Raw genomic sequence first — 14,150 nt, forward strand, 5'->3', positions numbered from 1 at the left:
GGGGGGTGTCTGCCGCCTCTACCCTGTTGGCACCCAGACCTACTCCTGCTTCTAAACGGGCAGAAGGCCAAGAAGCTGAAAAGTTGTTCTCAGCAGGTTGCGAAACATAATGTTGCACAACACATAGCTGCTGACCCAAGTTACACGTTATGGAGGAGTGACGGAACAGAAATAAACCCTCAGTTGCTCTGAGCCAATGCAGACTGCACCATTCTGGTGCCCTCCAGTGTTTTGGCCTACACAGCTGTGCTTGCTAGGACTGATGGGAGTTGATATTGAAAACATCTGGAGGCCATCAGGTTGGTGAAGGCTGAGGCTGAGCTAGTGTGTGAGAAATACCCCATAAAGCAATTTCAATCCCAATGGAAATATAGTTGGTTTAGGTCAGCATGATGAAAGCCCCTGCGCTGCCATATTTATATATTTAAGAATATATTTTGCCTGCCCTACACCAAAAGATCTCAGGGTGGGTCTCCGAATTTAAAACAACAGTAATACATCCCCATTTAAAAAAAAAAACAATAGGTAAAAATACACATTTAAAATCACAACGTAAAACCTAGCAGCGGACTAATGGCAACACCGTGCATAACTAGGTTGCTTGAATCCAAACAAAGTCTGAACCTGCTCCCCTATCTGGTTGACCTGCTGTATTGTCTTCATTCCACATTATGGCCTGGAAGAGGGAGTAATGGGGGGTGTTTGTAATGTATTCCCCCCATGGTTTTAATTGAATGTATGAGTTAGTTAGTTAGTTAGTTGTTTGTTTGTTGTTCTGTTTCTGTAAAGATGCTTTGAGTTGCTTGCAGCAAGAAACAAGTGTTTAATAAATTGAAATAATGATGATGATGATGATGATGGACATACAGGCCACAATTGTGCCATGCTATGCCACTTCATTGGGAATAGCAATACTCCCCATGATAAGCATTTGCTGAACCTTCCAAGCCCATCAGAGCCACCAAAGGCGGAGCAAACATCTATCAAAGATGTAAGGGTAAGTGGGGGCTAGAGAGAATTTTCTGGTTATAAAGACAGAAATGGATGGCTTTAGAGCTGGTGACCTGTCACTCAACTAAAGGAAACCCATAGGAAAAGGCTATATGGCTACAAATTTGCCATCACCTATACCCATAGCAGTGCACAGCTGCTTATGAGTGATGTGATTTCAGTTCCGGTCCATCCTGAACTACTACTACTGGGTTTGGGCCACATAGTGCTCAGGCTAGAGCTGCCACCTCCACTGCAATGCATTGGTTAACCTCCCTTCCGTTGACTCAGTCTTAAACCATTAAGACTTTATGTAGCTCAACTGAAGTTAAGGAAACTAGGCCATATGTCATTTGAAGACTGTTGATTCTGGAAACCCTTTAGCCCAGTTTTCAAGGTCAGAAACACTCCCTTGTTTGGACAGAGCAACAACTTTATGTCTTGTCTCTATCACAAAACTGATAACCAGCTCCCTTGTAATGTCTCTCCTGTCCAATGTCAGATCACCAAAAATAATAATAATAAGAGAATCTAGCAGCAGCAAAATTTAAACTTTACCTCAGTTTGCTTGTGCAGTGCATCCCTTTCACTTACATAGAGGGAGCTCAAGGCATGTTCTGAAGATGGAAAAGGATTAACAGAAAAGAGTGGAGGGTGCAGTTGCTGAGAATGGTATGGGTGAGTTCACTGAGTTATGACACAATTCAGTGGCAGATTACCATGGTGACAACTGGCTTTAGAGAGAGTAAGGGCTCGTCCACACTTCTGCTTCCCTTGCCTCTTTCCCCCCACTGTTTACTGCTGAATCGGAACAAATGTCAATCAGTTTTTCTGCAGATTGATCTTTGTTCTGATTCAGTGGTAAATGGTGGAGTCTCCCAGGGAAAGTGGAGGGACAAACAAAAAACTGCTTGGACCTGTGCCTAGGAAGCATGGGACAAGTGGAAAACCTTTTGGACCCAGGCTTTCTAGTCATGGGGCAAGCAGAAGTGTGGACAAACCCTTACTCAGCACAGTAGGGACCCAACTATTGCTGGAAATATGAGAGAGAGGGAGCAAGGAAGGGGAATCTGCAGCCCTCCAGATTTTGTGCTGCAACTCCCATCATTATTGGCTATTGCCTATGCCAGGCATGTCCAAAGTCTGTTTCGGGGGCCTAAGTTTGCCCACAAGTCAGCTTAATCCGGCCCCCGTGGCAGTTTATTTCCTGGAGTAAAATCCTAAAAAAACCTCATCAACTACAATCCTAACAGAAGCTCAACAACTTCAATCCTTCAACAACTTTGATTGGCCCTCTGGTTGGCCCCCATGGCCCTTCACTTCATCAAATCTGGCTCTCTTTGAAAAAAGTTTGGACACCACTGGTGCTGTCTGAAACTGATGGGAGTTCAAGCCTTGCAACATCTGGAGGGCTACAGGTTCCCTATCCCTGCTATAGAGCAATAGACTGTACAAAGTTACTTTTTTAACCTCACTTGCATTTACACAAATTATCACAAAGGCAGAAATCTTATGCATATATACTGGGGATATGCCCAGTTGAAAGGAAAGGGAGAGGATTCTTTACAAGTGCATGTACAAGCTCGCTCCGAAACTAATGCGAGTTGAAATGGGACATAGGCATGCCTACCTTTTTTTTGTATACGTGTACAGTAAACCTCTGGAACAGTGATTGCATTGTGCCTTTGTAATAATAATAATAATAATAATAATAATAATAATAATAATAATAATAATTTTTATTTATACCCCGCCCTCCCCAGCCAAGGCCGGGTTCAGAGCAGCTTACAAGCAATAATAAAAACAAGATGAATGATTACAACTTAAAAACAAAAATAAAATACAACATTAAAATAATGGAACATTAAAATATTAAAATGTAGCCTCATCGCAGGAGAAGGAAAAGAAAAAAGAAAGGGAGGGAGGGAGGGAATCAAATTGGCTCCAAGCCAAAGGCCAGGCGGAACAACTCTGTCTTACAGGCCCTGCGGAAAGAAATCAGATCCTGCAGGGCCCTGGTCTCATGAGGCAGAACGTTCCACCAGGCCGGAGCCAGAGTTGAAAAGGCCCTGGCTCTGGTTGAAGCCAGTCTAACTTCCTTAGGGCCTGGGACCACTAGGGTGTTGTTATTTATGGACCTTGAGGCTCTCCGTGGGGCATACCAGGAGAGGCGGTCCCGTAGGTACGGGGGTCCTAGGCCGTGAAGGGCTTTAAAGGTCAAAAGCAGCACCTTAAATCTGACCCTGTACTCCACCAGGAGCCAGTGCAGCTTGAAAAGCACTGGGTGAATATGTGGTGTAGCCAGTGTGGTGTAGTGGTTAAGAGCGGTAGTCTCGTAATCTGGGGAACCAGGTTCGCGTCTCCGCTCCTCCACATGCAGCTGCTGGGTGACCTTGGGCCAGTCACACTTCTGTGAAGTCTCTCAGCCCCACTCACCTCACAGAGTGTTTGTTGTGGGGGAGGAAGGGAAAGGAGAATGTTAGCCGCTTTGAGACTCCTGAAGGGGAGTGAAAGGCGGGATATCAAATCCAAACTCTTCTTCTTCTTCTTCTTCCCATGGCAGAGACCCCGTGAGGAGCCTCGCTGCAGCATTCTGCACCCGCTGGAGTTTCTGGGACAGCAAGGGCAGCCCCGCGTAGAGCGAATTACAGTAGTCAAGCCTGGAGATGACCGTCGCATGGATCACTGTGGCCAGGTCGGGGCGGGAAAGGTAAGGGACCAACTGCTTAATGCGGCGAAGGTGGAAAAATGTCACCTTGACTGTTGCTGTAACTTGCGCCTCCATGGAAAGGGAGGCGTCAAGGATTACACCCAAACTCTTAACGGAAGGCAATGGCACTAATTGGGCCCCTGCAAGAGAAGGGAGTTGGTCCCTCATCCCCATGCCATCCCGACCTAGCCATAGGACCTCTGTCTTTGAAGGATTTAGTTTCAATCGGCTCCCACGAAACCATCCAGCTACAGCTTCCAAGCATCTGGTCAGTGTGTTCGGAATACAGTTTAGGACAGAATACAGAAGAATACATGGCACTTTGGTTCATTGGCAAGTGAGACATGCAAAGTAAGGAAGATCTTACGTGGCTGTAGGGATGCTTGATAATCAAGCTAGGCCATGCAACCAGTTCATAGGCATATATTTTCAACATTAAACCCCCTTTAATTAGGTGGGATATACCTCATTTCCTGCATCTATATTCCACCTTTTCCTCCAAGGAGCTCTACATTGTCCACTCTGCCCTCATTTAATCCGCACAACAACCTTGTGGGGTAGGTCAGTGGCGTAGCGTGGGGGGTGCAGGGGGGCCGGCCGCACCGGGCGCAACATCTGGGGGTTAGGGGGCGCAAATCCATGGGTTAGGGGGCGCAAATCCACGGGTTAGGGGGCACAAATTACTTGCCTTGCCCCGGGTGCTGACAACCCACGCTACGCCACTGGGGTAGGTCACAGCAGAGAGGCAGTGACTTAATGGATTTGAACCCGGATCTACCAAATCCTAATCCCACACTCTTAACTACAACACCTCACGGGCTCTCACTCCGAAGCAACAGTGTGTGTAGGTCGTGGCCATATGTTCACTTTAACTTACATCCGAGTAAACATGCCGTACCCTAAGGAATGGGAGCCTTGTGCCCCCCCCCCCCACGTGGCTGGACTCCCGGCAGCCCCAGTCAGCATGGCCAAGGCGCTGAAATTCTGGGAGTTTAAGCCCAGCATCCCCCGGAGCGCCCCAGGCTCCTACCTATGCGAGCCTCAAACTCGATACTCAACCCCAACAGGAGTGGGCGTGGCCGTACGAACGCGCGCCTCGACGTCACAGCGATACCCAAAAGAACTGAACGGCAAACGTGGGGACTTCCGCCCGGCTTCCCCCTGCCTTCACTCGGAGGCACGTGATCTTCCCGTCTCCTCCGCTCGCCTTCCCAGTGGAACCAGCCTCTTTGGTTCCGCGTACGTTCCCGTCGCTGTCTGGGCGGGACATATGGCCACGCCTCCGCCAATAGCAGCGCAGATAGGCGGGTCAAGATGGCGGCGCTGGCGGCGCTCGCTAGCTTCAGGGCGCTGCGGCTTTGCGGACGGAGCAGGTAGTGGTGGGCCTTTTCCCTTTCCGTGCTTTGCGACGGTCTTTTAAGCGAAGAGGAACGGTGGTCCCGGCGGCGAACGCGGGCGAGGTGTCACCCCTTGTTGGTTTTCAATGCACGACACAGTTGGCGCTTCCCTTTCGCAGTCACATTCACACGCGTGCCCCCCTCTCGTATTCCTAGGCGACCTTTATTCTCCTAGCCCAAACAAGGGGTCGGGAGATTTGCCCCCCAACCCCCCGGCCCGTAGGTCCCGATAGCTTGGCTTTTAAGTCCAGGGGTCCCAGAGAATCGCCATGGCGACACATCGAACAGACACAACCGTCTATCTTATTAGGGCAATATACGTGGTGTTGCAAACTTTTCCAACCGCACCTGCAGCTTCTCAGAGGCAAAGGCTTTTAGAGTGTAATATTCTCTTACTGTGGGAACAAACAAGTAAATGGGCAAAGCGCCGCGACTGCTTGTGGTGGGTCATATCACCGTTCTGGTACTGCAGGTGGAGAAAACGAAGGCAAGAGTTTAACTCCAAGACGACGAACAATAAGTCTCTGATAGCACCGCTGGTTAGAGTGCGGTGCTGATAACGCCAAGGCTGCAAGGTTCTCTTGCATATCATATGAGACAGCTGCATATTCCTGCATTGTAGGGGGTTGGGCTAGATGACCCTTACCTTAGGGTCCCTCCGACTCTATGATTCTAGCATCATGTAGTTGGAGGATGCAATGTTAATTCAGTGACTGAACATTTCACTGCTTTTCAGAGGTAGGTTTTGATTCTTCTATCTCAAGGCATTTAGATGTTTAACTGGCAAAAGGAGATACAGTGTTGTTGGGGGCAAGTCTCCTATGCAGTATGTGCAGGGTTACATCAGTGATACTGATGACTCTGTGACTTATAAGGTGGCTCTCTATGCCCTGGCAGCTAGGAAGATTAGGAAGAAAGAACTGGAGGGGCTAGTGGTCAACTGCAAAGGGGACTCTGAGATCTAATTTGCCCATTTTTTTATTACGTGTAGTATTTATTATTATTATTATTATTATTACGTGTAGTAAGAAATTTTGGTGGATTTGATCATGGTTTTACTGCATATGTAGCAACTACTGCTGGGGTTTTTTTTTTGTTTTTCTTCTTTGGATGCTGCCATGGCCTTTGGCTAGTGCAATAAAAATATTAAATTTAAATTGGCTCATAAAAAGACACACTTGTGCCTTAAGTTGTAAACTCTATCCATACATTCAGATGCACGCAACTGTGCTGTTAGGCACTTGTCAGCAAACCTGCAAAGAAGACATGCCTAATGATGATCTATTTTCATTTGTTATTTAATATCTAAAAGTCTTGAAATGTCAGGAATTACTTTCGTTTTACAACGTTCTGTGGGGGCACATAGTGCATTTAGGACTGTAGCCTAAATCTGTTTCCAGGTTTGTTTGTTTTTTAAAAAAATAAAGTTGAAGTCAGTGGTACTCTTGTTAGTATAAATGCTTGTTCTTTAATGCTCTGGGGGCTGAAACAATCGTGCAGAAAGTCTATATATTGAGCTCAGGAGTTCTGAGCTGTAGTAATGTTATATCACTGAGAGAAAGATTCATGGAACAAAACAGTAAATGGTCCAGGGAAGAACAAAGGGATTGTTAAGAAAAACTGAAAGAAAATGAAATGAAGCGCTCTTTTTGTACTGTACAGTATAATTACCCTGTGCGTCTCAACAGTTAGAAGATTGTATTGAGGCCAGCAGCTTAGTAGGGTTCAAGGCAAGGTTCAGGCATATGGATAATGACAGCAGTACACTGGGAAAAATAACTACAGATGATGGTTTGGTTTCTAATATATCTATGGCCGTCCAGTACCAGGGAGCAGATGAAAATAAGCAGTGCTAATTTCAGTCAAAGGTTTTACCATTTCTGCTCTATAATGTGTGTGTATGGGCATCTGCTTATTTGTTTCTAAAACAATTAAATTTGTTATAAGGTTCTTATAGACAACAGCTTCTCCCTCCTGATCAAGGAATAGCCATCTTTGTTGCAGTAAATCTCCTATAGCTATAAGGAGGAAAGACAGTTATTATGACTTCAGCACCAAAGTAAACTCATGAATAGCGAGCTAGAAAAAGGTTTCATTGTAAAAAGAAGAAAGGAAGGGAAGTGTTCACATGACAGATGATGACTAACCGAGAGCTGGAAACACACGACTTAGAACAATTGGTGTATGTTCAGCCCTTTGTGAACTTAGTCCCAACCTAACAGTAAATGCTTAAACACCATATCATAGGAATTGGTTGTTTAGGATTCAGACAGGGATTCAGGTCTATTCCACAGGGTGCAGTATTTTCTCCCTCCCTCCCTCCAGTATTCAGGGACTCATCACTTATTCTCTCTTGCCTAGAGTGAAAAGGTCCAGAACAACAATCATTCTGTAAAAGATCCTCACTTTTGTGCTCTGGATTCTGTTTTCTGTCTAAGAGGATACTTCTTACTACGGGTCTCTTCTCCCTTGCTTAATGAGTTGATCATTAAGAGACACACAGTATCGGACGTTCTTTCTCACTCAGACAAGAATTTCTAAGTAAAGTAAAGAGAGAGAGAGGTGCACTCTCGCTCACTCACTGGTCCTTGTTGCCTCAGTCTTCTGAGGAAAAGCATATTGCCCTTATCCACCATATATATGCTGTAAATGCTTTCTCCACAATTTTGCTATTGAAACTCATAGTTAGGAAGTATAGAGTCAAAGTTCCCTGCCTTTGTGTGTTCAGCTTTGATGGGGGGGGTTATATTTCTGACCCTTAGCTTAAATTTCCCTCAATCTGTCTGTAGTTGTTTCCCTCATTTATTGCTTTTCCACTACCTCCATTCGTTGGATCTTATTTGTTCCTTAACTTTCCCACACAGCCATTGTCTTCCTCACTGGCATCTGATAAGAGCCCCATCCTGCACCACACAGAATGGTGCCTCCACGCAAATGATAAGAGTGCAGTGGGTCGCATCCTCTGCCTCTGGAGAGACCTTGACTGATTCCAACGAGGGGCAGATCTACCTCAGCGAGAACTGTGTGAAGGTATGGCTTCTTGGAAATCACCAGCTGTATGTACCATCTGTAGTGTCTTGATTCCTCCTGAGCTGCAGTATGATGTGGTGTTTGGTGTGAGAATGTCATAAAAGAATGTATATGTGTGGCTGAGTGGGTGGTTGCTTTAATCCAAAAGTATACATTATATTATTAACCATCTCCATGGCCTGTCCATGTCAGAGAGGCATAATTTGATGTGGCTGCACGTGAGAGTTGGTAATATGCAGTAGTAAATGGCCCAATGGTTGCCATTATTTTGATTTGAATTGATTTTAGAATGAATTGGTTTTAGAATGCTGTGTTACTTTTATTGTTGTTAGCCACTCTGAGCCCGGCTTCGGCTGGGGAGGGCGGGATATAAATACAATATTATTATTATAATTATTATTATTAGCATACAAACTGTGATAGAACTAGTAGTGGGGTATTCAATCCAGGCTTGGCAAAAAGAGAAAAGGCCAGGCATGTTTTGGGTAGTGTCAAAGACTGGTTGTGAATCAGCCCTTACCGTTTGCAGCAATGGCAGCACTTTCACCGAAGGCACTCCAAGTGTTCTCTTTGAGTACACGTGAAAGAACGTGCTGCCAGGTTGATTGGTGCTACGTGCCTCTCGTGTGTGTTTTGCTTTAGGTTGCTCTGTATCTGGCACTTACCATCTCTTTGAGGGGTCTTGCTAGTTTGATGTTGGATTTCAAGTGGTTGCTAAATATTTTTGTATGAATCTGACCCACCACTTAGCGTTCTTTTTCTGTTTCAACAGAGACTGTTGGAGATTGCAGAAGCATCTGAGTTTCTGAGGCTGCAGGTAGAAGGAGGTGGCTGCTCTGGTTTCCAGTACAAATTTTCTTTGGATACAGTTGTGAATTCTGATGACAGGTAAGGGCGTAGGTTCCTGTGTGGTGGAGGAGAAAGAACTTTAGGGGAGGGGTGAGAGGGAGAGAGAGAGAGCAAATGATCGAATGAGGAATGAATATCCTATTATATAGTGCAGATAATCCCGTTGTACTGTTTTCCACTTCTATACTTGTGCATATCATTTCCAAGCTTCGTGGCAGCACAATGCATTCAGTGTTACAATTAGCTCTCAGTATGAGCATTCTGCTTTTCTTTTTCACTTAAAGATTCAGGGTAACCAATACCACCATGCAAAATACATATAATCATCTAATCAACAAGGTAAACTAAAACAACAAAGTGTCTTACGGCACCTTAAATACTAATACAGTGGTACCTCGGGTTACATACGCTTCAGGTTACATACGCTTCAGGCTACGGACTCCACTAACTCAGAAATAGTACCTCGGGTTAAGAACTTTGCTTCAAGATAAGAACAGAAATTGTGCTCCGGCGGCGCGGCAGCAGCAGGAGGCCCCATTAGCTAAAGTGGTGCTTCAGGTTAAGAACAGTTTCAGGTTAAGAACAGACCTCCAGAACGAATTAAGTACTTAACCCGAGGTACCACTGTAAATGTATCATGGCATAAGCATTCATAGACCGGAGTTCATTTCATCAGATACACAAAATGCCACAATAAATGTGTTTGTATCTAAGGCTCTGTTGCTTTTGTTGCAACAGACTAATTCAGCTACTCATCTGAAAAAGATAAAGCTAAGAGAGATGCTTAAGCCAAATCAAAAGCTACTTGAAGAAGCAGGATTTTCATCCTCCTCCTGAAAAGCTGGCCATACAAAGGCAGGCCTTTCTTGAAAGGGAGTTCAAGAGGTGTGGAGATCACAGTCAAGAAAACCCTGCTTATAGATGTCTCTGTTTTGCCAGTGAGAAAGATGGAGTGTTGGCGAAGGGCTCACCTGCCAGCCTTAAAGGATAAGGGGGCTTGTGATGGAGTGGGCATTCTCTAAGGTCTTGCTGATTGTAACACCTATGTTTGGGTGTGACCCGGAACAGGGGCAAATAAGATCTTGGATATGTATCTATTGCATTTCAGAATCACTGCAACTCTCTCTATCTCCTCCTCCAGGATTTTTGAACAAGGTGGTGCCCGAGTGGTTGTGGACTTGGACAGTCTGAGCTTTGTGAAAGGGGCCATGGTGGACTTCAACCAGGAGCTAATTCGCAGCGCATTTCAAGTGGTCAACAATCCACAGGCAGAACAAGGCTGCTCTTGTGGATCATCCTTCTCCGTTAAGCTTTGAACAACCATCTCCATGCAGACCCTAGTGGATGCTGAGTGGCATATCTCTTTTTCATTATGTTCAGCTTCCAGCTGGTGTAATCAGTTGTATGGTACCACGCAAATAGTCTGGACTGAGTCTCGGATAAGAACTGATATCTCCAGGATTAGGTGTGAACTGGGCTGGGCACCTGTGTTTTCCTTAATCCCAAATGTATCTTCTCAGTAGGATCCCTGATGACTCACTGCATAGCACTTGATCACCTTGGGAGATATATGTACATACTTCTGTAATTTAACATATTTTGGTTTTTTGAAGTGATTTCCCACTGCATGTAATTTTCATGTATGTTAATAGGCATATTTTTTTTCTGTATGTTCATTTGTACCCTGATGAATGCATGGCTGAGTTATTGGGGCCCACAGCTGCTCCCCAACCTCCACACATTCAAAAGCATCTGTTGCATGGTGCCTGTATGCATTTGAATGCACATGAGATCCTGTACGGATGATCTGGAACCCTGGGAAAAGGAGCGTTGCTGTGACAAAGTTTTTAAGGATTGTCTTGCAAGGGAATTTTGTTGTGAGTACCGAATGGGGAGAAGGTTATGTTGCATATGTTCCATAACTTAAGGTTTCCTTTCTCCTTTTGCCTTCTCTGAATGGTAAACAAGAGACATTAAAAAAAAACCCACTTGTTTCATCTTTTGGCCAAGATGCTCAGTATTGTTGTTGTTTTAAAGGAAGTGTTGCGTAATTACAGTGCTAAATAATTAATGCCTTGACTCTGTTTCTCCTTTAAAATCAGCTGGGAATTGAAAGCTTCCTTTTTGGAGTAGAACTGGACTGAGCAGCACTGCGTGCCTCTAGATAATTTTTTTGTTCTGTGACCACAAAGGAAATCCTGTATCTAATTAGTGGACTTTTGGAAGGCTCTTTGGAGGTATTTATCTGTGAAGGACGTGCAACCGAGTATTGGTCATAACATTTCATAAAGTGCCTATATTTGTGCATCGTTCTTTGCAGTGACCTCTGTTGTTGCTGAGCTGGGACTGATTCCCCCCACCCCACCCCAGGAACCTCATCTGCCTTTTGGATTAAAAAGTTCTCCCTATTGCTGGATTTAATTTCTTACAAGTAACAAAATGTAAGCTGCATGTTTCCAAATGGGAGCATAAACCATATAGAAGAATTATCAGTTCATTTGATGCGTTCAGAAAAACTAAGGTAATTAATTATGTGGCTTGCCTGTTCCTAAAAAAACATGTAACTCACATTTGCTTATTTTCTTTTATATCTGTCATCCGTTCAGTTTTAAGGGAGCAGACATGCTTGTACGAAGAGTGCAACTCCTTTTCCAACGGGTCTGACACATCTACCCCAAGAAGGAATCAAATTTTAAAGTGAAGGGCATGCCCTCTTTGAAGAATAGTGGGGCTTTGGGGAGCCGTTTCTGGAGGAGGAAGCCTTGACAGTAGAGAAACTTGATCTGGTAACCTGGAGGATTTGGGGGAGTGGGGGCAGGGTGTGTTAATTTTCCCACAGTATGGGGAAATTAGAATATAAGTCCCAGATCCATTTACCTGTTATCTCTAGCCCTTTCTACATAAATGTCAATTAAGCCACCTCTTTTTTCCTTGCTCCTCGGCTACAACTGATAGGGTGCAGATTTGGATTCCCTATCTACTAGAATTTATAGCATTATTTCACTAGGGGGCATCCTTATACTTTGAGATGCAAATGGCTGAAGAAATTGCTTGTAGAAAATGATGGCTTGCTTGGTTGTGCTGTGGTTGGATCTGAGGCTGAGAAGTAGTGCATAAGTGCTGCTTTGTTTCGAAAATCTCATATTCAGGAGTATGCTAGGCAGTTGGTTCAGTCTGTGCAAAATTCAAAAGCCTTGACTGCTGCCTGCTGCTTTAAAGGGTCGTTTCTTGTAGTCCAAAATGTCCAGCATAGGGAGGTGGTGGTGTCAAGGTCCTGAAGTAGAGCAATGCAAAGGAGTGGCAAAGAGGGTGGGGCACGGGGTTGTTAGAGCCTTTAACAAAGGAACACAAATGCAGTTGAGAAAGAGTCTGATCACAAATTATTTCAGATTCCCTAGGCTATCTGAGCGCCATGCAGATTTCCTTCTGCTCCAAAGCATTCATGCCCTTAAAAACTTGAGAGCTTCCTGAATCCCCACTTACTAAGTGAGAAGGAAGGCAGAGAGATGGTGTAATATTTTAATTGTGTTGAGAACATGCAGTTTTCACTAAATGTTTTGCTGAGAGCGGTTGTGTTTTCAAAATTGCATACAAATCAGGTGTCTGACACATCTGACCATACATGACATTTTCACTATATTGTGTATGTTGGTGCAAACCAATTCACCTGAACATACCATCATGTGTAGATTGCATGTATGCCTATTTTACCATAGTTATACATTTTGGGCAAGTAAAACAATCCTGTTTGTGACCTTCACCCCTTATAGTAAAAGGATGACCTTGGATATGGATTTTCACACTCTAGAATTTCTTTCAAGTTGGCTTTGGTATTCAAGACTTATTCTATTTGACTTAAAATACACAGTTTCCTGTTTGAGTGTAGCGATCTTTTTTAGCTTCAAAGTATCTCCCAGCCCTCCAGCACCAACTTGGTCCAAGGAAATCATTGACTGCTACGGCATCTGTGTTCAGCACCGATGTAGGAACGAGAAGAGCAAGTTCTGTTCTATGATCCAAATTGAAGTGCTCTCAGTGTGGAACCCTCCCAGTGGTGTTGGACTCCAACTCCCATGAACCCCAGCTCATGGTTAAGGATGAAGGCAATTGTAGTTCAGCATCTGAATGGCATCATGTTGGCTACCCCTGATCTAAGTGGTTTGTTTGGTCCTTACAATGCCAGCATTCTTAACTCTCTCAATGTGTAAATGATGAATCTTGGAGAAATAAATACAAAACTTAATTTATTGGCCTCGTGTTCCACTTGTCATTTTCTTCAGATGTAGAAACTGCTCAGTCACAGTCAGAAGAAAGGGAAATCTTATCATATATGGGGGCCTTTGACATTTGATACATCAACTTTTGCTTGGGATTCTTTCAGCTGTATTAGTGCAAGAGCTCACACCAGAATTCTGCTAGGGGAAATGTTTGAGATTATTTTTTGGTATGCCACCCTTCACGTTAAAAATAATAATAATTCAGACAGCTAACAACATTAAAATAACGTTGCATATTGACTCAGATATATATGGAGTTTTGTTTTGTAGGGCGGTGTTGTATCAGAGCTAAATATAGGTCACAACCTATATACTTTTAAAGTAAAGTTTCAAGCACAGTACTTTACAAACTGCAATATTCAAATATGTTTGGTACAAAATTCATTTTCCATATAATCTGTGGAATAGACTTATCTATCATGAACACATTCTGTGTGTTCAGGCCTTCCTGCTGAACCTTTACTCCTGGATGTAAATGGAGCTTCCTTAAGTTTATACACCTGATTGTACCTGTACACACACACACACACACACACACACACACACACACACACACACATTTATGTTTGAATGCCAAAGTCGGGCAAGACGATCTAGTGCCAAGAAGTGGTCTGCAAATGGTACAGGTTGTCTCTGAGTGTGTTCTGCAGCAGGTCGTCTGCTTGTGGTCTCTGCTTCTTGGGGGGCACAGTTCCCTCATTCCCTGCCCAACACCTCCTTCAAACTGCTCTGAAGTCTCCCATGCTGAACCCAAACCAGAAGTTATAATCAGCAGTCTTGGCAGGAGTATCTGGGCACAATCACCGTATCAAACCCTCCTCCTTTGACTCACTCCCATCCCACACAGATACTTGCAACGATTGGATGTACAACTGAAGCAGAAAACGAAACTTAGGG

At 44.3% G+C, this 14,150-nt stretch overlaps 1 protein-coding gene across 2 annotated transcripts; it reads left to right on the plus strand.

Moving 5' to 3' along the window:
* Positions 1-4,922: 4,922 nt before the first annotated feature.
* ISCA2 (iron-sulfur cluster assembly 2) lies at positions 4,923-13,223 on the plus strand. Of its 2 annotated transcripts, XR_014527850.1 has the most exons (5): positions 4,923-5,073; positions 7,962-8,127; positions 8,900-9,015; positions 10,118-11,417; positions 11,498-13,223. XR_014527850.1 is itself a non-coding variant. In XM_083510672.1 (4 exons), the coding sequence occupies exons 1-4, from the start codon at positions 5,015-5,017 to the stop codon at positions 10,290-10,292; spliced, it is 516 nt and encodes a 171-aa protein (XP_083366798.1). In that variant the 5' UTR covers positions 4,930-5,014; the 3' UTR covers positions 10,293-13,223. The 2 variants fall into 2 exon arrangements, 1 of the variants encoding a protein (XP_083366798.1); XM_083510672.1 differs by having other exon boundaries at positions 4,930-5,073; positions 10,118-13,223.
* The last annotated feature ends 927 nt before the right edge of the window (positions 13,224-14,150 follow it).

The sequence above is a fragment of the Podarcis liolepis genome (genome assembly GCF_965112155.1).
Source record: "Podarcis liolepis genome assembly, chromosome: 1".
Classification (NCBI taxonomy): Eukaryota; Metazoa; Chordata; class Lepidosauria; order Squamata; family Lacertidae; genus Podarcis; species Podarcis liolepis.

What these genes read in the sequence shown, in the direction of transcription:
- ISCA2 (XM_083510672.1), top strand. Translation starts at nt 5,015, where the DNA reads ATGGCGGCGCTGGCGGCGCTCGCTAGCTTCAGGGCGCTGCGGCTTTGC. An exon ending in CGGCTTTGCGGACGGAGCAG is followed by an intron (nt 5,074 to 7,961) that starts GTAGTGGTGGGC and finishes TTTCCCACACAG; the next exon opens with CCATTGTCTTCCTCACTGGC. An exon ending in TCAGCGAGAACTGTGTGAAG is followed by an intron (nt 8,128 to 8,899) that starts GTATGGCTTCTT and finishes CTGTTTCAACAG; the next exon opens with AGACTGTTGGAGATTGCAGA.